Source organism: Apodemus sylvaticus, chromosome 9, assembly GCF_947179515.1.
Source record: "Apodemus sylvaticus chromosome 9, mApoSyl1.1, whole genome shotgun sequence".
Lineage (NCBI taxonomy): Eukaryota > Metazoa > Chordata > Mammalia > Rodentia > Muridae > Apodemus > Apodemus sylvaticus.
Window position 1 is genome coordinate 26,549,814 of NC_067480.1, and position 26,080 is coordinate 26,575,893.

The following is a 26,080-nucleotide window of genomic DNA, read 5'->3' on the forward strand; positions in this document are numbered from 1 at the left end:
ACTCAAAAAGCCTGAGAAAGATGAAAAGGACAGAAAGGGAAAGAAGAAAAAAAAGAACAAAAGGGAAAGAGAAGGAGACACTCACAAGTATGTAAACCATCATGCACTGCATATAGTTTCAACCAGTGATAAGACTTACTATAACCACTGTTCAACCAGATTATAATGGAGTTGAAAGTCTCTGAAGTAACTAGAGACTTCTTATTTGTGATGGTGCTGGTCTAAAGAAATCACTGAACTGTCAGTCACATAAAAACACAGCGTATTTGGCATAATGTAGTAGACAGTATGTGATTGTGACAATGAACAGTTATTTGAGGATATACTATATATTATAGTTTCAAGTGTACTTCTTATTTTAAGTTTACTATAAAACAATATCCCATTTATACCACAAGCAGCAGCATATACCTTATAATCATTGTATCTTAACTGTATCAAGAGGCCAAGCCAAGTAAATAACCTAATCCATATAAGCCTATATAAAGTATAACGTTCAAATATTAATGAAAATACAATTAGCTAATAAGACTCGTATCTTGTTAAATAAGGCATGACTACACATGTGTATGGAAACAAACAATTGAATTTCAAAACACTAGAAACAACCTAATAATGGTTGTCTAAATAAACTGTTATAAAACATCTAGAACAATATGAATCCACAGAAATAAGGTACTGATGTTAATTTAGACCTGTGCTACTGAATGACAAAAGCATGCTCAAGAAGTGTGTGTGGAGGGAGAGAGGGAGAGAGGGAGAGAGGGAGAGAGGGAGGGAGGGAGAGAGGGAGGGAGGGAGGGAAGAAGGGAAGAGAGAGAGAGAGAGAGGGGGGGGGGGGAGGGAGGGAGAGAGGGAGAGAGAGAGAATGAGATTGAGATTGATTTTGTCCACACTGCTGCACATCTAAGAGAAAAGGATACACATGGAAATGTATATGTGCAGTATGCACTTTCAGCTTTGGACATTCTTTAGTTTTCTCAATGAACATCTGACCTGTACTGACACAGATGAGGAAACTGGAGGAGGCATGGGAGTCTGGGGTACATATATAACAAAAAATACCTTAGCAGCTGTCCCAAGCTTAACTTCTCCCATAGATCAAAATGATCAGAAGACAATGACAGAGCTTTATTTTGTGTATGGTGCTGGGTAGCAAATCGAGCACACTGCAAATGCTAGGCAAAATCTCTGCCACAAAAAATACACCTCCAACCCGAAAAGAATAAGCTCTGAGTAAGGTTCCCAACGAAGCAAGTAACTTCAAACATCCATGTACTTCCTCTACGTGTTCATCAGGAACTGATTCAGATTACAGGTATAATTCTACGACTCTTACAAAATACTGAAAGTGTGTGTGTGTGTGTGTGTGTGTAGAGAGAGAATAGAAGTAATCTTAGCATATTCTCTTGACTAGACTACTATCCACTTTGTTTATAAAATAAAAGTGAAAAACACAGTCCAACTATAATAAAGTTATCTTCCAAGTTCATTACTTTAAGTCAACCTAAAGTCAACTTACAGTTTAAGTAGCTTTCCCTCTGCCCTACATTCAGAATATGCATACATTTTACTTAAATTCCTAAAATAATTTAATAGTAACTACTCTAATATGAGAATATTTCTCCACAACAGTGACTTTAAGATAAGGAAAAAAACCCTTGCACTTGACAGCACATGAGTGAACTGAGTTCGGCATCCAACACCCACACCACATGGCTCCAACTGTTTAATTCCAACTACAGAGGATCCAGTACCTTCTTCTGTCCCCTGACAGCACCTCTACTCAAATACACATTCCCACACATAAATATAATTTTTAAAAATAGTATTTATTCCAGCACTTGGGAGTCAGTGGCAGGTGCAGCCAGCCCAGTGTACAGAGTGGGTTCCAGGACAGCCACAGAGGCTACACAGAGAAACCCTGCCTCGAAAAATCAAAAACAAACAAAAATTCTCAGGAAAGCCTATTCTGTAGAAGCACTTTGAGAAAACCATTGTAGTCTTGAAATAGATGAATATAAAGAATATAAATAATAGCTCTTGGGTGACTGGTGGGGGGGTGGGAGGATCAAGAAAAACACATACAATGGGTTTTGCAACTCTGATTAGCTCCATCCCTGCTTGTGTGAAAGAAGTTTTACTGCGAAGTCAGCATTAGAGAAATAAGATTCTAGATCTTTCCATATTTAAGTCATTTACGAATGTGGCTCCCATGCACAAGAACAAGCAGGAAAACATTAGATCAGCCTTTTCAACTTGAAGGACTATACTACTACTTGAGAGCTCACCCTATTCTTTAAGGATAAAATATGTTTCCTTCTAACAAAGCCACTGGTGCAATTGACAGTATATTGGATTCTTTCTAACATACAAACCATGAAAAAAAGGAAAGACAGCACAATATTACATAGCCCCTTGTTCTCTTAAACATTACTAGGACAGGGTATCTTTAAGTCTAGAAACCAAAAGATTTGCATTTGAGTTGGAAAGAGATACTGCAATCAAAAGTCACAGTAATCATTATTTAACCAGTGAGGTAAAATTAAGTGAAAACCCAAAGACACACCCAATACAGGCCATTGTGACTATAGCATTCCAAGGATTTTCACAAAGCTAAGAGCATCCATCCATTTGACTAGTTCTGTACCCTTCAGCATCAGCACACTAATTGACTTGTAAGTCACAGCATATGTCATTTATATGGGCTTTATGTAAGCTCTGATTACAAAAACTCTTACTTCAAAGAAACAAACAAAAAAAGACAACTCATGATCCCTACCTTGTTTCTATCTGCTGTTGCTCTGGGATACTGTTGTTGGGGGGTGGGGGACACAGCTTAGTTGTTGCTGCTCTAGGGGGTGCCTAATGTAGCTCAGGCTAGCTTAAACTGTCAATATAACAGAAATTTGGGCCTCAACTCCTGACCCTCCGGATAGCACCGCCCAAGTGCTGGGATTACAGGAGTACATTTCCACACCCAGATCTGCTCCCTTCTAAATCCGTAAGATTTTTCTAAGGCCTACAGAGAGCAGGTGGAAGATGTGTGTGGTCTGCACTCTCGATTAAGGAAATTTTTCTCTGGCTTGACCTGAAGTACACAGGAAGCAAAGTTTTGAGAATTAAACTTCTTCTCACCACCTCCCACAAGAGGAAAGCAAGGGAAATGTCCACAGGGAGACTAGACCCGTGACCAGTCAGTTGCATCTCCAAAATACTGTTCCATACCAATATGCACAGATCCCAGACAATGAGCATGTGGACATGGCTTGTGATGCAGACATGCCTAGCTCTTACCAACTCAATGGCTGTGGCAATACTGTTTCTTTGAAGTCTACAACAATATTCAGGTTAAAAACTACTGCTTTAGAGGCTGGAGAGAAGGCTTAGCAGTTAAGAGTACTGACTGCTCTTACAGACAATTCCCAGCAACCATATGGTAGCTCACAACCATCTGATGCCCTCTTCTGATATGTCTGAAGACAGATACAGTGTAATCATATAAATAAGTCATTTTAAAAATTTTGCTATAAACAAAGACAAATTACAAAGAAAAGCTGGAGATATGGCTCAGTGTTTAAGAACACTGACTGCTCTTCCAGAGGTCCTGAGCAATACCCAGCAGCCACACGGTGGCCCATAGCCATCTATAATGGGATGAGATGCCCTCTTCTGATGTGTCTGAAGACAGCAAAGTATACTCATACATAAAATAAATTATTATTTCAAAAATTTTTAAAAATTAAAAAAGAAAAGGGAAATAAAAGACTGGTTGTAGCTGGGGGTGGGGGAAAGGAAAGTTGTAGTTAGCATCTTCATTGTTCATGAACCTGCAGAGAAGTCACATTCAAAGAAAAGCAATATATTCCCCATATTTTAAGAACTTGTATATAAATTATTCATTAGGCTTTCAGGTTTTTTTAATAAATAAAATTGAAAAAAAAATGGAGGTATTCCACATCCATAATCACGCCCACACATAATGCAGAGGCAATCCTGTTGGCCACTCCTGACACCCAATTCTACTTCTAAGACATCTCTTAGAGAAAAATTACAACATATGTTTGGACTAATGTGATGATCTAACTCACATGCAGTTTAATGCTAAAGGAAGAATATCTATTATAAACATCAAGAATTATTTTTAACAGAAAGCCAATGAATGCAAAATAGGGAATGACAAAAAACAAGCAAATCAGAAACTCTAAGGCATAAATTCATAAAACTGCAGGTCCCACCAGTGGATGCTTCCTGCTTGTATTTGGCTCTGCCTCCTATGGTATGGTATGTCTCACTGAATTCCTCCTGGCTATGGTGATATGTAACGTGGCCCTTAGAAAGAAATGCTATACTGCTGAGAGCTCCACAGGGACACTGGTGCCTCAAGCAACCATAACCTTCAGGATGTTCAAGCGCCAACATGCAAAACTTGAGGGATAAAGAACATGAAGAAGAATTACTCTTTAGAGTTAACTGGACTATCTTACTTCTTGCTTCAGCCTATATAGCTAGAAACAAATTCCTCTCCAAAGCAGGGGCAGTAGAGAAAGCATCTCAGAAATGTTGCAGAAAATAAATGTTCAGGCATTTGCAGTCAACATCAAAGAGCAGTTGGTTTCATGTTTCAATTAGGCATTAAAGTATTTACTGATTCCCTAGCCTCCTGCTCCTCTTCCAGGGTTATTTTTTTCACATAGCTCACCTCGCCCTCTTGAAGAACTTCGACCTCTAGGAGCCCCCACCACTGTTCCTCCTCCTCCTCCTCGTCCTGTCAATCGCAGGACAGCGGCACTATTTACAGACATGGAAAAGTTTCTCTGCCAAAAAATAAAAATAAAAATAAAAATAAAGGAAACAAAAGAAAACTGGAAAAAACATACAAAACTACAAATTGTTTCTCCCCACCTCCCACTGCACTTATACATGTAAAGGTATCTAATTACTATAAGCAATGAGAAACTGTAACTTTGCAACACATATCTATTTACCTGACAATTTCTTTCTTTCTATCTTTGACAGAGTCTCACTATGTAGTACTGCCTGCCCTGGAACTCCCTATGTAGACCAGGCTGGCCTTAAAGACAATTTCAAATTGACCTTTCAGATCAGCCAAGTTGACACCAATGTGTTACACAAAGCTAGGCTTGTTGAGATATTATACAAGAAACAAATTAAATGTACTTGACATATCTAGATACAGACAAAATGAACACAGCAGAGAAAGTTTTATAAAGGAAGCTAGGTTGGTACTTTTTAAGAGTATCCATTCTAACTGTATAGAGATCCATGAAGTTTGGGACTGGACAAGTTTGGGTAGTTATCAAAACCTAGCTGTGGGAGGTTTTTGTGAGTTCATTATAATAAAGTGATTACATTTCATTTTTGAATGTCTCTTCAACTTATAAAAGGAGAAAAGACTGTCACGAAAACGTCTGAAGCAAAGTAATATAAAAAGGAAAGACCCCCTTTCTGCCTGACAGTACTCAGCAATGTGGATCAATAACCCCAAGAAGTATTTGCTAGAATGGGAAAATGTCAAGCAAAGATCTCTATGATGTCAATCACCTGAAATGTGCACCTGTGTGCATGCGTGTGTGTTTGTGTGTGTGTGTAAATCATGTGATTAATGTGTGCTGAGGTGTGTGCACATGTGTATATGATCACAATCATTTGATACAAACCTGCATTGCACCCAGAGCCAATCTGGAATATAATCAAGCACAATTAGAGTAGGAAGTGGGTAGCCACATGGGAAAGGGGATGCACAGAGGTTTTAAAATATGTCTGTTACTACACCTAAATAAATTAAGAGGCTTAGGAAAAGGTAACAACAAGTATTAAACATCTTCAGATGAACTATAAAATATATAACTCTGGATAAGTAATAGAGAATACAGCAAGAAAATTTAAACGAAAATATTGTAACAGATTAATTGACCCTTATACACCTAGACAGATGTGTGCAGGTGTAATACAATGAAGAAAGAAACCTTGGACATGGCTGCAGTCACCAACCAGGCCGCCAGGCAAGGGAATAAAATGTAAACTTTAGGTTGGGTGAGGAAGTACATGCCAATAATCCCAGATCTCAGGAGGATTCTGAGGTTGAGGCCTGTACAGCCCTAAGTTCCAGGTCAGCTTGACCAACTTGGTAAAATCCTATCTCAAACTTTAAAAGAGAAAGGGGGACTAGAATGTAGGGCAGTGGTACTGTGTGTGGCCACCATGCATGAACCCCTGGGTTCAATTCCCAATACTATCCAAGGTTAAAAACCTCAATTCTACTTTAGTCCCCCGTTCTTAAATTCCAATCAATTAAAACCTTATCTATACTACCCACTTTTAAAGATCATGCAACTGATTAAAACTGTCTTCATTATTGAATTTTTGATATGTGGATCATTTTCTCCTTATCACTTATCTTTCAATTTTGTTAACTGTAATTTGTTCAAATAACTTTTAGAAACTATCAGTGTAAAAAAGTTGTTTTATCATATAGTCAGGTAACTTCAAAAAACATACAATAAAATAGAAAACTAAAGTTAAGAGAAAATACCTAACTCAAAAATCATGAATTTCAAGCTGTATTTTAGTAAAAATTTTTAGTAAAAAGTGGTTGAAACACACATTAACTTACCTTTTGTTTAAAAGTAATCATTGGACTACCAAATATGCCTCTTGGCATTACAAAAATTAAGCAAGACCATAAAGTCCCAGAATCTCAACCAATATATTGTAATACTTGAGGGGGCGTGGGTCAAGGCTAAGAGGTGGCTCAGTGGTTAAGAGCACATATTGCTCTTGGCAGAGGACCTGGTTCAGTTCCCAGAAATCAAATGGCAGCTCACCAGTTTCAGGGGATCAGGTACCCTCTTCTGACCTCTATGGATACTAGGCATACACATGATGTACAGATATATATGCAATCTAACACACACATAAAATAATCTTTTTTTTAAAAAAAGAAAGATCAATACTGCTGGGCGTGGTGGCACACGCCTGTAATCCCAGAAACACAGCCCCATCATTACATCAAGAAGTATTTGTATATTTTTACTTAAGTATTTAGATGTCTAAAAGGGAACTCAAGAGAAACAGAAATGTTTGTCTCTCAGCATACACACTGTAAGTACTTGTAGTCGAGAAGAGAAGAGAAGAGAAGAGAAGAGAAGAGAAGAGAAGAGAAGAGCAGAGCAGGGCGGTGGTGGCGCACACCTTTAATCCCAGCACTTGGGAGGCAGAGGCAGGCAGATTTCTGAGTTCGAGGCCAGCCTGGTCAAGATCAATACTAACGACATTTTGTATACCAGGATCCCATTCAACAGATGTATAAAAGCCAACTGTATCATGTATAAAAATAATAGAGAAGCATGTAATTTCACATTTTGTTGCTAGGGTACAAACAATGTTTAATCTCTTTAAAAGGGAAATTCAACATACATTTAAATGTTCAGGTATTTAAATGTTCATCCATTTCTAATGCAAAATTGCTACTACATATACACATAAGATAATAAGTAAGTATATTACTAAATGCAGTACTGTTTATAAAGGCAAAACATGGAAGCCTTCTAATAGTAACCAATAATGGCTACCTTAAATAGCAAAGGCTTGGAAGTCTTCTTACTATTTCCTGAGAGATGATGAGACATTAATTTAAGCATATTTTAAAAAATAAAGTCAGCATTCCATCATTTCCAGTTATTGGTTCACTACTATTAACCAACAGTTTTCAAGCATATTTGTTGAACAATCTTTAAAATTTTCCCAACGATTCATTTAGTCAATTACAAAATCCTGATTTCTTAAGAAATATTATGGAAGCAGGAATCCTTTAATCCTAGCACTCAGGAGGCAGAGGCTGGCAGACCTCTGTGAGTTCAAGTCAACCCTGCCCTGAGAAAGCAAGTTGCTACAGCCAGGCTATAAAGAGAAACTCTGCCTTGGGAAAAAAAGAAATGTTATGGGAGATTTCCAAACTCATTCTTTTTTTTTTAAGATTTATTTATTATTATATGTGAAAGTACACTGTAGCTGTCTTCAGACACCAGAAGAGGGCGTCAGATCTCCTTATAGATGGCTGTGAGCCACCACCATGTGGCTGCTGGGATTTGAACTCAAGACCTCCGGAAGAGCAGTCAGTGCTCTTAACCATTGAGCAATCTCTCCAGCCCCAGTTTTTTTTTTTCTTTTTTCTTTTCAAACTCATTTTTTTGATCCTGAGTCTAGCACGATTTTTATGATTTTTAACAAGGAGTAAAACATCCTCCCAATCTGGCTTTTCTGGCCACTGTTATCTCTAAAAATCAAAAAATAGTTTTAAGAAAAAAAATTGTAATCTCAATAAGTACAAACAACTCCCAACATGAAAGTTCACAAAATAATACCAGCAAACTACATAAGGAGTACAAAATTAGTGCATCAGGCTAGAACACAGCTTAGTGGTCAAGGGCTTGGCTAGCACACTTAAGGCCCTGGGCTCACTGCCTTAGGCTATGTATATATTTTTTTCTTTATGGCTTATTTACTTTTTTAATTTCTTGGGTTCTTCCTGCTTGTATGTGTGTGAGAGACTGTCAGATCCACTGGAACTGGAGTTACAGGCGTGAGCTTGCTATGTGAGTACTGTGAATTGAACCCAGGTCTTTTGGAAGAGCAGCCATTGCTCTCTTAACCACTGAGCCATCTCTCCAGCCCCCTTTAGCTACATTCATAAATGTAGTAAGAATTTTCAAAAGCTTCTACAACAGACCTAAAAATATAAAGAACTCACATAAATAATAAAAACCAGTAAAGACTACCTCTATGAAAGAAAAATTCAGAGACAAGAACTGTAAGAGAAATATGAATGGTAAGGATCTACAATTTCATCAACATGGACAGAAAGCAAACTCAAAACAATGGAAACCTTTTTTTTTTCCCAATGAGCAAAGAATTCTTTTAATAAAACCAGCTTTTGTCAAAAGGGGAAAATAATATATCATAACATTTGCATAAAAAGGAAAATACATATTTACTTGGGAAAATGTACAATAACTGGGTATAGTGATGCCCACAAGTAATCCCTGCACAGAAGAAAACTCATTTGAGTCCACAAGTTGGAAACCAACTTACACAATATGGAGACCTAGTCTCAACAAATACACAAATACATATAGCTAACACTGTAGCCTGTGAAGAAAAAGGGCATATACAGGGAACAAGACAGAGGACTTTTCTATTATTATTATTATTATTATTATTATTATTATTATTATTATTATTATTATTATTTTCTATGTTTTTATTCTATTTTCAAGCATCTCTTACAAATTTATATTTTTATTATTCATCTATTATTTGATGGGGCAGGGAAAGCATGTGTTATAGTGCATGTATAGAGGTCAAAGGACAACTTTAGGATTCCAATTCTTGCATTCTACCTTGTTAAGAGTTATTTTGATAATACAGCTTATTATATGTTTTTAGTTGTATGTGTGTGTGCCTGCACATGCAAGGTACACCTGTGCCACTACCCACACATAGAGGGCAGAAGATAACTCAAGGATTCAATTCTTTCCTTCCACCATGTGGACCTCAGGGTCTGGCAGCAGGTCTCTTTATCATGTCTCTGTCCCTCTTGCTTTTGCTATTGTACTTCATACTGCATAGTAGCTGGCCTCAGAGCGTCTGATTGCTCTCCTGTTTCTTCTGACTTAGGAAAGCTGAGATTATGGATGTGATCCATTGCACACAGTGAATTGCTTTTTTAAACAAAGGTTTCAGGGACCAAACTCAGGTCACAAGCTTGTATAGCAAGGGTATTCACCTGATGAACATTTGAATACATGTATATGTACATACATACGTATTCATATATGTATGTACGGGGTGAAGTATGTGTACCCAGACAGAAGCCAAATCAACATGGGACAATTTACTTTATTTCCTTTTCTTTTTTAAATTTCCTTTTCTCTTCTGATTACTTCCGGGGGTGGAAGGAGGAGGGAGAGACAGAGAGGGAAAGAAAGACAGAGAAGGAATGAGTGCACACATGTAAGCAGGGAAGTGCTATGTGTGTGGTATATGTACATGTGTATGTTCTGGCACACACTTGAATGGAGGCCAACCAAGGACACCATGCTCTATCATTCCCGCCTACTCCTTAAGGCAGGGTCTCTCAGTAGTCAGTGAGCTCTAGAGAACCTCCTGTCTCCATCCTCAAAAATCACTGAAATTGCCTGCGGTGGTGGCACATGCCTGTAATCCCAGCATTCTGGGAGGCAGAGGCAGGCAGATTTCTGAGTTCGAGGCCAGCCAGGTCTACAGAGTGAGTTCCAGGACAGCCAGGGCTACACAGAGAAACCCTGTCCCAAAACCACCCACCCCCAAAAAAAAATCACTGAAATTATAGGCATGCAGACAACTTTTGCATAGCTACTAGGATCTGAATGCAGATTCAAAGTGTTTGCTGTGCACAGATGTTTAAACCGTGGAGCCAGCTCCCCCTTCCTATCTCCCTAACCTTATTTTTTGAGACAAAAATCTCTCACTAAACGCAGATATTTTCATTTAGGCTAAACTGGCTGGCCAGCAGGTGCCCAAGATGCTCTTGTTTACACATCCAAAAGCTGAGCTTTCAGGCATGTACCATTTCACACAGCTTTCATGTGGATGCTAGGAATCATTCTTCCCCACTAAGCTATCTCTACAGCCCAGTCTGTATATTTTTCTATTAAAACCGCCTGATTTCTTGCTCATTAATAAAATATGTAAGTTTTTTAAATGATATAAAAGTTCTCAGCAAAATATCTGAAACTGAATTCAGAAGCATATTAAGAAGACGATACATCATAATCAAGTGGGCTTCATCCCAAAGCTGCAAGGTTGGTTCAACATACTCAAACTAATAAGTGTAATATATCATAAACTTAAGAATAGCAAACATATAATCTCAATTGATGCAGAATGGATAATTAACAAAGTCCAATATACCTTCACAACAAAAATCCTAGAGACTTAACAACAGATGAAGCATATCTCAAAATGCAAAGCTATGTATGACAAACCTACAGCCAACCCTAAACTACACAGAAAAAAACTGTCTCACACACACACACACACACACACACACTTGTGCACGCACACAAAGAGACAGAGAGACAGAGAGAACCATTGCAACTACTTTGGACAAAACTTAAAAACCAAGAACTAGAAAAACTATACCCAAATGGAGTCTGTCATAGACCCTATAGATAATATCCAAAAGAGTTTAAAAAACCTGTTAAGAACTAAAATCTAATAGTCCACTCTTCTAGTTCACACTTACTACAAAATGACACGGCAGGAGCAGCATGACAAGGGGCTTGCCCAGCATACATAAGGCCCTGGGTTAACTCCAGCAACATCACCACAGAACACAAAAGTATCACTGAAGCACAATCTACAATGAAAAAGAATGATCACAACACCCAGACATCCTACAGCACACACTGGGAAAGCTATGAGGAGGGATGGAAAGAGGACAGAAGCAAGAGTGAGGGAGCGAGAGAGGGTAGATTCAAGAGAATGCTCTTCAACAAGATACCATTATTAGCTATAGGACTCTAGTGAATACTCTAAACGCCAATGAAGTGTTGTGATGGCTATTCCTAGTTGTCAGCTTGACTATATCTGGAATGACTTACAATCCAGAATTGGAGGACTCACCTATGATCCAGATCTTAAGCTGGAAGACACAGGCTTTTGAACTGGATCTTGGCATAGAGATCTTGAGGCATAGTGGCCATGAAAAGCTTAGGCCCAGGCAAGGTAGTACATTCCTTTAATCCCAGGAGACTAAGGCAAGGAGATCTCTGAGTTGAAGGTCAGCCTGGGACAAAGCAAGTCCTAGATCCAGGTAGTACACACCTTTAATCTAGGCCACACCTTCTGCTGGAGACCACATACACAAGGACATTAGAAGAAGGAAGATCCACTCTTCTAGGATTTACTTCCCAGCTTGCATTTACTTACCAGCACATCTGCTGGAACTTACTGCTACTGAAGACCAGCCGACCAGCCTCATGGGACTGTGTAACTACTAGATCCTTGGACTTCTATTTACAGCTGACCATTGCTGGGGAGTTAGACTAGACTGTAAGTCTTAATATAGAGAGACTATCCTTAAGTTCTAGGACTCTAGAGAACCCTGACTAATACGCATGTATACTCATTAAAATAGTAAATTTTGGGCTAGAGAAATAGCTCAGTTGGTAAAGCGCTTGCCCAAGTACTAGAACCTGAGTTTGGGTCCCCAAAACCTACATAAAAATTGTCAAACTGGGGCTGGAAAGGTGGCTAAATGGTTGAGAGTATGCACTGATCTTCTAGAAAAACTTAGTTTGGTTCCCAGCACCCATGTTAGGCAGTTAACAACTCCAACTCCCAGGGATCTGACCTTTGGCCTCTAGGGGTACAAGCACACAGGCCTGCATATAGACACATACATATAAGTTTTAAAATATAAATTAAAATACATATTAAAGTTAAAAAAAAATATAACTGTCCAGCAGTTTTACTGGCACACACTAAACTCTCAGAGCTATGAAGGAAGAGAAAGACTCCTGGGCTTCGCTGGCCAGCCAGCCAGCTAGCACACCTACTTGGTCTGTTCCAATTTAGAGACCTTGTCTCAAAAAACAAAAACAACAACAAAAAAACCCAAACGTGGGGGGGGGGGGGGGCAGCTTGCCCCAAATTCAGAAATTAAGTCACAGATATGGACTAGTGCTAATCAAGCCATTAATATCAGCCTCTCTAAGACTCACAAATCCTGAGGAAGAGGGTTATCCGATACAAAACAGCATGAAGGGCCAAGCATTGCCATCCCCTAGACTAGTAAAACTACTGCAATCATTACCTCGATCAACAGCCAAGTAAAGGGGGGGTGGATCCAGGGTTCAATCCTTTACCTCTTAACTATTATGTTTAATAACATCTGGGAGAGGGGTTTGAAATCACTGTCTGCAGTTGTGTCTCTAACCTACCCAGTGCCAATGGTCACACAGGTGTCCCTGATTGGTCACCAACATGATGAGCCAAGAGTGATATGTGAGATGGGGCAGAGTGGGGGAGATGGGGAGGTGGAAGGTCAGAATGGTCACCATGCAAAGCATTCATTAATATGAGCAACTGGAAAATCCAATAAAAATTAAAAATAAACAAAATGAAGGTGCACAGCACCTGAAAAATGATGAGTTTTTCCTCTAGTCTCCACATGCACCTGAACATGCATGTATATTTGTACACACAAAATGGTGGGCTTTACAGAGTGTGATGATAGATATATATAATTCCAACACTTGGGAGATGAAGGTAGGATCAGAAGTTCAAGGTTATCCTTAGTTATGCAAGTGAGTTCAAGGCAGTCTCAAAAATTTAAAAGGTCAATTTTATGATGGGGATTTTGTATCAAAGCTATTGAGAGAGAGAGAGAGAGAGAGAGAGAGAGAGAGAGAGAGAGAGAGAGAGAGAGAGAGAGAGAGAAATGGCTACAGCACTTCCTTATCATGCACAAAGCTCTGGGTATGATCTTCAGTAAGGCATAAAATCAGACTTACTACTCAATATACACAATCTCAGCACTTGGTGGTACAAATTGGAGGATTAAGAGTTCAAGGTCATCCTTGGATACATTTCAAATTCAAGGCCAGTCAGTGTTACAAGAGACAATCTACCTTTAAAAATAGTGAAGCTGAGGGGATTCTTCATTTAACATGGAATACAGAATTCCAACAAAATCTCACTTTCTCCATTGTAGTGTAGTATCTATAAACTCCTTTAAATAAATCTTTCATCAATAAACAAAGTCACTACATAAAACTGCGACTTTTTAGACCAAAACCTTACTTTCTTACATTACCACAACACCTATAAAAAAGAACCACCAAGCACAGTGCTGACAGAGTGAGTTTCAGGTATGTTCTAAGCTGAAGATTTAATTAATTAATATATGCAATTGAAAAACAATAATAAAATAGTAGTTAAATGAATTCTTTGTTGGGAACTCAGGTAGGCAATTACCTGTGGAAAAAGTATGCTTTTCTGCAAAGATGATCTTCCCCTTCCTTCTTGGGGAATGAGAGGGGAGCATTTCCTCTAAACTTGATTATTTCATAAGGAATAATTGCCAATGTCCTTAAAAGATCTAGAAACAAGGCTTCAGAGACAGGTTAGCAGTTAAGAACACTGGCTGCTCTTCCAGAGGACAAGGGTCCAATTCCCAGCACCCACATGGTGGCTCACAAGTGTCTGTAACTCTGATGCACTCTTCTAGCCTCTTTGGGGTCCAGGCATATATGTGGTTCAGATATATAGAAAAGGCAAAATATTCATATATGAATAAGTTAAATTTTTGAAATTAAAAAAATGTAGAAAGAATTTCTGAGCTCTGCATTACACTCAACAAATTCAGAGAAAGCAAAACCTTGACAAGTCACACAGCCTTAGAGACAGCAAGCATCAGTAAAGATGCCAACCTGTGCGGATGAGGGGCTATCTATCCCTAGAACCTTAATGACGACTCTCCATATCCTTACAGTATCAAAAGCAGTAAGAGTTGGGCCTGAGGCTCAGAACTATGTACAAACCTGCTCTTCTTCTGTAAAGGGTACTAGAGCCAATGGTGGCAAGGGCTCCTCCTGTAGGATAGGCAGGAATTCTTTCTCCAGAAGGTCAAAAGGTATCTGTGTGATAAACATAAGGCCAAAGATTGCTATTTCTCCAACTGCAAGATAAACTCAACAAAAGGCACTGTTATCTAGCAATGAGCTTATTTGATTACAAAATCAAATGAGCTTATTTGATTAATTTCTGTTAATTATGCAGTACTTAAAAACTCCAGGCATAGCCAGGCATGGTGGCACGCGCCTTTACTCTCAGCAGAGGGAGGCAGAGGCAAAGCAGACCTCTTTTATGTCAGTCTGATCTAGGCCAGCGGGATTTTTTAAGACACCATCTCAAAAAATAAAATACTCCAGCCACCCACCCTCTCCTCCTATGAAGCCACTTCCTTTGGATTAGACATTGAATTTGGTATTCCAAAGTACAGAGTAAAGGAATAGTATCTCCACATTTAACTTAAAGCAGATACTAAGGAAATTTCAAAGCAATTTTATCTGTAAAATATGAGATTCCCTACCCATTAATGAATTAAAAACAAAGTATATTGAAAAAAAGAAGATATTATCTGCCCTAGTCAGATAAGAAAAGTCTATTTCACATTGTCTCAGTCTGATCTTTTTTTAAGTGAAACAAGTGTTAGATTTCAAGATGTCTCCCCACTAACTTTTAATTTTACTTAAGGAAGGCAGAAGAAAGCTGCTCCTTCCTCACCCCTAGACCCCAACTGGTAAGGAAGGTAAGAGATACAACACGGATAGAGGAAAGGAACGAACAAGAGAGAGAGGAGATTATCAACAGTGCTGACCGGTCTGCTGCACAGTCACCTGTTCCCACACTGACATCATGGGTCCTCTCTAAGGCCAGCACATCCATCAGTCACATCAACCACGGTGTACTCCAAAAGCAGTGAGATGGAAACAGGAGGCCAGCAGACACTGACTAGCTGCACTGTTCATCCCTGGCTCAGCGGCAATTCAAGTCATTTTGTATTTTCTTACCTTGTAGTCTTTAAGGAAAAGGGCTAACATTTCTTCTCGGCCATATCGATAATCTGCTAACTTATACTTTGGCAGGGCCGGAGAAAGAGGAGGGGACGTGATACTCCCACCACTGGACAGAGCACGGAGCCTAAAATAGGAAAAACAGAGAATATAAAATGAAGTGACAGCTATTCTGACACCACTGGCTTTTTGCAGATCTTTTAAAAAAGCAAAAACTCCGTTATCTTAAGCAGCAAAGATTTTTACCTTTCACACAAATCTCTGCCACAGCACACTGAGACGCGCACTCAGTGCTGACCAGACAGTCAGTACCTACAAGGGTGCCACCACTGTCTCTAAGAAGCTTCAAGTTTGGAAATAAGACACTTTTTTTTTTAAACCAAAATACAAACCAGGGAGAGCATTGGACTCAGAGTAAGTTAACTAAGTATTGGTGAAGATGTGAAATAACAGAAACTCAGCAGGTAAGGGCACTTGCTCAAAAGTCTACAGGCAAGAAGGCAGCCCCGGAAGGCAACAAAAAAAAAGGTGAGAAAAGAACCTACTCTGAAGCTGTCCTCTGACCTCCATATGAGCTAAGCACACATGTGCACATATATACACATACACCCACACCCACACACACACACACACACACACACACGCATATAAACAATAATTTTTAATTTTTTAAAAGATTAGGATTAGAGAGATGGCTTAGCAATTAAGAGTACATACTGCTCTTGCATAGTACCTGAGTTTGGTTTCCAGAATCTACTTCAGGCATCTCACAAGAGCCTATAACTAGCCCCAGAAAATCTAAAGCCTGTACTCACATGCACATGCACAAAATTAAAAATATTGTAAAGGATTATAAGGCATATGAATGCATGAAGCTGTCCTCAGACTTTCTGACTGACAGTTAAGACTAAAAGGAGAAATACAGAAGGTGATCAGGATTATAAATTGTAATAGCAACTTCCAAGAAAGATTTTTGAGACAGTTAAGCATTTAAAAGTTCTCCGGCTACTTGATAATAGCAAAATATTTAGTAAAGTATGGAACATAAAAAAGAAAGCTAAATACAGAAACTTACAATAAAAAGTAATTTTAACAGTCTCTTGAGTCATCAGCATAGCAGCTGATCCTAGGTTTGAATCACTACTACCAAAATAAATAATAAACAACTTGGGATTTGGTTGGGGGATGGTTGCTGTGAGACACGGTCTCACACAGCTTAGGGTGACTTGCTTTCACCACTATGTAGCCAAGGATGGCCATAAGCTTCCAATCCTCTACCTTGACCTCCTATATAAAGGTCTAAGAGCAGGCCTAGTTCTAGGCAGTGCCTGGGATTCATACTAGCAGCTAGGTAGTTTCTTTAACTACGCTGTTAACTAAGCTGTTAAAGAACCTACTCAGTAGTACTAGGGTAATAATGGTAACCTACCCAACCCAAAGTAATGTTATAAAGAAAGACCAACCTGGGGCAGTAAAGGAATGTTCAGCAAAACTAGCAAAAGAAAGCTACTAATAGCCAGTCATGCAGGACATTTAATCCCAGCTCTTGGGAAACCAAGGTAGGATCTCTTTAAGTTCAAGGCCAGCAGGGTCTATTACCAAATCAGTCAGAACTACACAGAGGGACCCCGTCTCAAAAACAAAGGAAAATAAATAAAAGGCAAGACAAGGCTGAGATGAGACGAATGGTTTGTACTTCACTAGAAATAGCTGGCTGTTTGGGCGACCCAGTAACAGATACCAGATACCTGAAAGAGACTAAGTTACTTTAATTCAACATGTATACCCTAAAGGAAAATTCAACAGATAATCTAAAATGTTAAAGGGGAGTAAACATTTGCTTATTATTCAAAAATGTACATGCATAGTAAACATGTTTACATAGAGAATACTGAAAAAGAATAGACACTAATAAAGTACAGTGAGAATGATTCTATCTTCTTATCCTGTTTAAAAATTCTGAATCCATAAGAAAGTATTACAAAGCTTTTATATGTAAATTACCTCAGAGTTTAATTTAAAGTCTGAATTTGCTGGTCTTATCTATGATGTGGTTTTTAAAGCTTCTTTCTTCTCCATTTAAACTGACTAGTGAGTGTAGAGACTAGTAAGATATGTTGTTATGTTGGCAATCCCTCCCCTGTGGTAGTATATTCTCCATCATGAGGCACATAGTGCCAGGTTGGTGTTCTGTACAGCTAGCATACACTGATAATCAATGCCTGGGTCCCTAACTTAACTACAATTGCCGCCAAGCGGCTCTATTCTACATCATCTTCTCTTGTAGCACTTCTGCAAAGAGAAACCTGTCTCTTATATCATTTGGTACAGTAACTCAATGTTATAGTCTACATAGGAAAGGAAGGAAAAACCCCTGTCTCATTTTCAAAGCAAACCCAACATTAACTAACATATTACTTCTCAATATACTTAAATTCACTGAAATTACTCTTAACAATGCTCCCATCTCATTACTAGCTAGTAAACTCTTCGAACAGCTCCTGCTGTCCAATACAACCCTATTTAGTCTTTTTAACAGTTTATTTTCTATCTAGTACCAAGTGTTCCAGAGTCACTTTGTATCACTTCTTGCATCAATTCAAGAATCCCCCATTTCTCCAAAGGAAGTACTAGGAGCACTCACTACTACTGAATTGGTCTTTTGTTTACTTTCAAATTAATCTTGACAGAGATGTTGCTCAGTGTCCAAAAAACATACTAAAGATAGAAAACACTCCACAAAAGAGTAAGCCAACCACTGATAAAGACCTTCAAGAAACTGCTTTCCATCAAAACCGCAAGAGTTGGGCTCGGTCTGCTGGGGACACAGCTCAGCCAGCAAAGCACTTCCTAGGCATGCGCTTAGATCCCCATGCAACCATTTCATAAAAGGACAGGTGTGAGGGCAGATGTCTACACTCACAGCTCAGGAGCGGTGGACAGAGGGTGGAGAAGGTAGAAACTGTCTTACCAGGCAGCCTATCTATCCCAACAAATTCCAAGTTCAATGAGAGAATCTGTCTGAAATACATATATATACACATACATACATACATACATACATACATAAGTACTTCAACCTCTGGTCTCAATCTCCATAAATGTACACGAGGCCATGCACACAATAAACAAACAACAGTGAATTGGACTGCCCTGAAAAAGTAGGCAGTTTGCCTCTTAGAACAAAAACTGGGAAATAAATACATGTTGGCATATTTGCTAACTTAAGCTTTAGAAGAACTGCAATACAAAAGAGAAGTATGAAGCACAGTGACAGGGCATTGGCTAAGTATACAGAAGACCTTGAGTTCTGTCCCCAGCACTGAAAAGATGCCCCCGCCCAAAAAAAGGGGGGGGAGCAACTATTGCATCTGAGCAGTCACACAGAACTAAAAGTCAAGCCTAGGATTTCTGATTTAAGTGGCTATGTTATACTAGAAAGATGCCAATTTTTTTCTTTTGAATAGCCAATTTATTTGCCAGGTACTAACTTTAAAATATTAGAAATTAGTTTTAATATCTTTCGTATCATACTAAGCCAGTATTATTCCCAGTAGTTTTTCTAACACCAGAGGGTACACCTAAGCTAGTTCATGTGAAAATCCTGGTGACTCAGAGTCACCATGTTTTTTTTACCAGAAACTCCCTGATAACCTGAGAGCCCTAATTCTAAAACAGCTCCTCATATCAAGTTTCCCAATTCATTTACTACCCTGGTTGCTTCCTTGAACCCCAATGATGTCTCAAAAAGGACCAAGAACTTCTCACAGGCACCATAGTCACTAACAGTAACACTATCAGAGCTGCCTCTCCAGTATCTGTGAAGAGATTAGAGCAATTTAAAAAAGAAAAGACAAAAAAAAAAGATCATTTATTGAGCTGGAATAAGCACTGATCTGACGCAAAGTCAATTCCAAGGCCCACTACTCAGACACATGGGAAAGCTGGGCGGAATGGAGGAATAGCCGTCCCCAAAGCTCACCAGGGACCTTTAACCGCTTCAACAGTCCTCCGTTCTGGAATCTGGCCTCCTGTGTCCTTCCCTAGTCTTTAAATATAACATGTAACAGTGACTTATTAATAATGTACAACAGTGACTCATTAGTACGGCGCCTTACTTATAGCTCTGAACTATTTGTCCTTCATTCTAGAAATGTCTCTACTTATTTTCTTATAATTTCAAGACCCAATACAACCTGGTTTCTCTCACCACTGCATTACTCTACAAAGTGCAAAAAACAAAAACAAACAATAACAACAACAAAAATACAAGACAAAGGTTCTAATCCTGCAACCTTCACCTACCAACCTACAAGAGTCCAGTCCTACCATATGTAATAAGACATAGAATCCAGACATAAGACTATTCAAAATTCATTTAAACTTATAAAGCAATTTGGAATGTCCACATTTGTGTGACAGCATGAGAACCAAAAACCACTTCTGCATAAGCTTTTGATTTTCTAATTGTGCTATGATCTCTCCCTTAGAGGCAGGTCTTCATATACAACCACAGACAGTCTATGGGGTTCAGCATGCCCAGCCCTTTACTCATCGTCAGCTTTTCAGCCTGCATCTCTCCATCACTTCATCCTCAGGGCTCACACTTCACCTTCTCCCATCTCCTACACCTACTCACAATATCTCAATCCTAAATCTCTCACACTATCTCCAATTCTTCACATTTTTATTTTTGTAAGCATCTCAAACGATATTAGGAACAATTATTCTATCTTTGACATTTCTCATTTCCAATGCAAATGTGACTAAAACTCTCTGATTCTTTGTTGGTGCACAATGGCCATATAAAACTCCAACAAGTCACATGACGTGTGCCTACAGGCTGACCTCTCCCACACTTCACACTACATTAAAGGCAATGTCTTCATCTTAAGTCTGCAATCTCTTGCATCCATGTCTTCTAACATGCCCCTTCTTCAGTCAGAATTACTTAAAATTTTTTCTGAACCTTTATCAGGAAAGCAAAGATATTAAGGGCAGCAGAAGTTAGCTCTCAAATACAGGGAAGACAAGCAGAATGCCACTGGAAGGAAGCAAGAGGCTGGGGGGTGGGTAGGCAGGCAGGCAGGCCGTAGTGGGCATATCTGTCAATTGGGCTTTGTTTTCTTTTTTAAATAAATTTTAATATTCTCTTCTAAAACACAGCTCCTTTGGCTAGCAGCTCACTCACCTTCCCCTTAGCCCTTTTCTGAGAAGGCCATCTGACAGAACTTCTCTTTTTCTCGCTGAGTATGGCAGTAACCTAGCAGCCTCTCGGGGACATCCTCTTGCCCCTACCCACCTTTGCCAGTAAAGCCTGAATGCCTTCTTTCAAGGAAAGATTGTGAACTGCCTAATTAATAATTCTGATGTACTGACCAAAACTGAAAAATAACTGTCTTTAATAACGAAATTGGTTCTTTCCTAAGACAATCAAATTGAAAAAGGATATTTTAACTATTTTAACAAAGGTATAAATGAAGTGCTGAGTGGGTGGGAGGGAAGGGTTGCTCCCTTCTTTCGTAAGCAAAGACCTAAGACTTCTTTGAGGGGAATGGGGAGGATGACAGAAACCCCAGGGGAGATTCCTGTGAAGTCTTCCCCAGAAAGCAAGGTGTCCATAATTATTCTCCCTATAATAAAGTCAGCTGAATAGGAAAAAAAAAAAAAGTCATCTGGAATTATCTAAGTAGATATCTGATTCTTAAATTTTTCTCAAGTTAAATATGATTTTGAGGTGTTTTGAAATACACATTTGCAAATACAGTATCATAGGATATAAACTCACACATGTCAGCACAGACTAAGAGGTAGGACGACAGGTAATTTAGACCTTTTCAATTTTTTTTTTCTGTACTACTATTTCCTCCAGATTTCCTGGTTACTACAATCTTTAAAAAAAAAAAAAAATCTAGAAGACCTATCTAAATCAAACAACAAAACAGCTTTTCAATATAGTATTTTAAGCATTCAGGAGGCAGGTGGAACTCCTTGAGTTCGAGGCCAGCTTGGTCTACAGAGTTCCAGAACAGCCAGGGCTACACAGAGAAATCCTGTCTCAAATAAACAACAAAAAGGTTTGTCAAAGACAACATAAACAAAGAAGAAGTGAATTAAGTTCACACTGTCCTTCTGGTGGTTAATCTGTAAAGTGTTATCTAAACCTTAAATTAAAAATCCAACTTTCAATTTAATAGTTCTACTTCACGGAAATTAATCCAAGGAAAATGATCAGAATATAAACAAAATCATTCATAAATATACATATATCATTTACAATAACAAAACACTGAAAACATCTTTACTTTCCAGCAATTCACTCATTCATTTAATAAACATTTATTGAGTGCCTATGAGCCAGGCACTGGAACCACAGCAGTAACAAGCTATACAACAATCCAGACCAAATGCCTGCTCACAGTGGAGCTCACAGTCTAGTGAGAGCTAGAGGTTACGTTATGAGCAAGAAAGTACTTAGCAAATCACATTTTGATATAGAGCACTAAAGGTCTAGGGAGTGAGGGGGAAAGGTATACAGTCAGAAATCCTAAAGTGGTAATATTTGTAGGAAGGCATTTAAAAATTGAGTATTGTTTTAATACCTAGTAATGATTTTCTTCATTAAATCTGTCATATCCTTTTACACTATTTTGGTTAATCTGTGTTTCCTTATCCTAAACAATCTACAACCTAATGATTCTTCTGTTGGCTTTAGTAAGGCTACAGAAGGTGTGGTCCTTCCCCACAATTTTCAAGGTTCTTCTATCAACACAACTGCCCCCAAACAGGACTAGAGGGAGAAATGGGAAGATAAAATTTTCAATTACAAGTCAATTTTTAAAAATAAAACATAAAAATTCATTTTATGCATTGCTCATTAAGCATTGATAACTTCAATATAAAGAATTTCACTAAATGTTTCAATATGGTTCAGAGTTACAATATAACTCAACATAATCACTCTTTTCAATGATGATCAACTATTCTGAACACCATCCCTCACATCAGTATTTGGAATAAACATATTCCAGCAGTCTCCAGGCACATGGCAGCTTTCTATCTCAGGAGTACTTCAGTTGTTTAAGGACCTCATAAACTATCTTGGCTGAAAAAAATTCATGGATATCCAAAGAAGGCGGTGCCTACTCAGCTCTCCCACTCCTCAGATCTGCACTTCAGGTGACTCAGTAAAGGCTACGAGCTACCAATGCTTACAAGCTTAGCCAAAGTAACAACTGTTTAGGAATGGAAGTGATGACTATCCTCTGCTAAAGTTATCTCAGTTAAAATCAAACACTATACAATACTTCAGGGTAACAATAAAGAGGACGTGTAAGGCACTACAGACAAATTGGACCAATGGCAAAGAAACACCTGGAAATGATTTAAAGCTTGGTAACACATGTTGTAGGACAGCAAACTTTCTGCAAAAGACCAAAAAGGAAGTGTACAAGCTCTGAGAACTAGACAACCTCTGATAGAACTACTCATCCTTGCCAGAGTAGCACAAAAACATCAAGGTAACATGGAAACAAAAAAGAACATGCTGTCTTCCAATAAAACTTTATTTACAAAAATTTTACTTACACTTCAATAGGATTCTACATGCCAACCAGTGATGGAAGAACAAACTCAAGAATATCACCAGTTTGGTTGTTTTGGTTTTGTTTTGTTTTTAATTCTTTGGTTTTGGCTAAATTTTCTGGTGTTGCTTTTCCACTACATATTATTATCAAGCGCTTTAAGAAGAAAACTCTTTAAATTACTTAACAATTTAAATCATGGTTTTACAAAGAAAAATGTATAGGATGTATAAATACAAAAGAAAATAATGGCAGAACAGCTGTACAAAAAAATCATGGTTTACAAAGTGAACTATATGCATTTAAATCCACCTAGTTAAAGGAATTACTAAGATATGAATAAAGATTTATCTATAAAAATGTTAAAATGTTTCTATAATACTAATAGCTGAGAACAGCCTCTACATGCTCCATCTGGAGAATTGGTTAAATGATAGTACATCCATACAATGAAACTATTAAATAGAACCAAAAAACATTTATTAAAAGTTTTTTTTTTTACTTCGTTTTTTAAAGGTTACAAGATTGAATGCACAGAATGATCCGGTTTTGTGGAAGTAAAATATACATATATACAAGCAAGATACATAAAACCACTTGGAAAGATATATCAAGATATGAACAGTGTGTACTAAGAATCAAATTAAGGTAATTATATCTTTTCCTTGTTTACTTATAACTTCTGATCTTTCTAGAAACAAAATGATTTAATAATAAGAAAAGTATTTCAATATAAAATAACTGAAACAGGTGCAGCATTGTTTAAATCAACATTTCAAAATAAACTCAAACTATAGGCAGTGTGTTGATTCTCAGAATTTCAAATGCTTTCTTTTTCAGTTTCTGAATGTTAACTATGAATGTTAAGAATATCTAGGAATTACATATCAAAAGAAGTATGTATGAGCAGTTAAGTTTGTAAGACTCCTCAAACAAGGACCTCTTACAGAAGAAATCTCACAAACTACTACCTGAACAGAATGTTGACACTACTTCAGTCCCTGGTTTAGGTACTGCCTTTGACATTACCAAAGGGGTTTGTTCCAAGTGTGAATGGAAAGTTAACTATCATTATTCACGCCACTGAAGAGAGGATCTTCAATCACCAACATTGGGGGGGAAAGAAGAAGAGGGGGGGAAAGCCACACTATAATGTGATGGATCTCAAAATTCCATGAGAATTCCATATTCGGGGTCCAAACATATCTGTAAGAGACTCAAAGGTCAATTAATTGTTATTATGGCAAACGCTAACTCAGCTCTAGATGGGCTACTGCTAATAGCCAGTATTAATTCTGGACCACCTGCCTAGCCCATCAATAAAAAAATTTCAAATGCTTTATTAAAACTTTTTAATAGGTATATTTATAGCAGAAAACATAGATATTAAATATTACTATGATAGTTTGTAAATATTTAGGTATATACACAAAGGCTCAAAAATAATGTTCTAGGGTAATAAATTACAGTTTTAATTTCATTATCAACACCTAACCAAACCATGAAAAAATTAAATTAGAGAATGCAGTCCTTTTCCAAATTTAAGTTACCATAAGCTAGTCACATTTTTTAGCTATACACATGAAACCAAGTCTCAAATATGTGTATTTATATACCACCCAGCACCTGTATGTGTCACACTAGTAAATATGTCATCCAATATCAAACAGGATGAGACTGAAAACTCACCATTCAGGCCCAAAGTTTAGTGTCTGTGTTTCTGCTGCCATTCTTCTCCGTATTTTTAAAAAGTTTTTTATGTATGGAGAAACCTGTTAAATAGAAACATATCTTTGTCAAACAATGTGAAGAAAAAGTTAAGAATACCAGGCCAGAACATATAGCCAGACAATGTGTGACCTGCTTATAATCTCCTAAGAATGAGATTGCTTAATGACTGTTTACGGCAATGCAGCTGGCCAAGTGAAGTGAGTATTTCCCTCTCTTTCAACTTCCTGCTGCATGTATCTGGGAAGGAGGCGTGGAGTACCATCAAAGTGTGACACAGTGAGAAACAGATGCAGGGGCCTGGAGCCACATGGTGGTTATTCCACTTTAGCCTTAGAGCAGGGAAGAGCAAATAAATGGTAGCAACACTTTCATCTCGGTTTCTGTCATTCTCTTGCAATAGGTCCACTATCAATCACCATGTGGTATTGGGAGTAGAACCCAGCCCCCTGCATGCTATGTAAGCACTCTACCATCAACAGCCCCAGTTATCTTTCTCATCTTTAATTTCTTTAAAATTAAAATAGACCTTAAAATAAATAAAATATAATAAAATTAAAATATATCTGGGATGTAAATGTATCTACTATCCAAACATGGCCTAAATTTGGTCCTAACTACCACTAAAAATGTCTTCAAACTGATTTTAATATTTATTTAATATTTAATATTTATTTAAGGGGAATAAAAATGGGAGTAGAGAGCTGGAGAGATGCTCAATGGTTAAAAGCAATTCCCAGCAACCACCTGGTGGCACACAACCACCTGTGATGGGCTCTGATGCCCTCTTCTGGCAGGCAGGAGTCCATGCAAATAGGGCATATACATTAAATGAGTAAATAAATCATGAAAAAAAAAAAAAGATGGAGTGGAGAGTGAGGATGAAAACAAAGGATATGTGGGAAATGCTTATAGAAACCCACTACTTGGAAAGTTAAAATACAATTTTTTGTGTGTTTGCTTTAAGGGCAGATAACCCTGAGTGAGTAGGCAATGTTTCCCTCAGAAGACATGAGTTATTAAGTGAAACCATCAGTAGTCAGGGATGCCCCAAAGCCCCAAAATAACAGAGGCACTTGTCATTGCTCTTGGTTACCTACTAGAACAGCATGGTAAGACCCTGTT

The 26,080-nt window shown here is 38.1% G+C and overlaps 1 protein-coding gene across 4 annotated transcripts in view; it reads right to left on the bottom strand.

Annotated features, from left to right (window-relative positions):
- The window catches only part of Gigyf2 (GRB10 interacting GYF protein 2), a 122,592-nt gene that overhangs the window by 69,936 nt on the left and 26,576 nt on the right, over positions 1-26,080 (bottom strand). For all 4 annotated transcript variants that reach the window (XM_052192302.1, XM_052192301.1, XM_052192299.1 and 1 more), the window contains 4 exons: positions 24,917-24,999; positions 15,642-15,771; positions 14,610-14,705; positions 4,703-4,817 (listed from right to left, as the gene is read on the bottom strand). In XM_052192302.1, coding sequence (XP_052048262.1) covers positions 4,703-4,817; positions 14,610-14,705; positions 15,642-15,771; positions 24,917-24,957 — 382 coding nt within the window. In that variant the 5' untranslated portion in view covers positions 24,958-24,999. The remainder of the gene's footprint in view (positions 1-4,702; positions 4,818-14,609; positions 14,706-15,641; positions 15,772-24,916; positions 25,000-26,080) is intronic.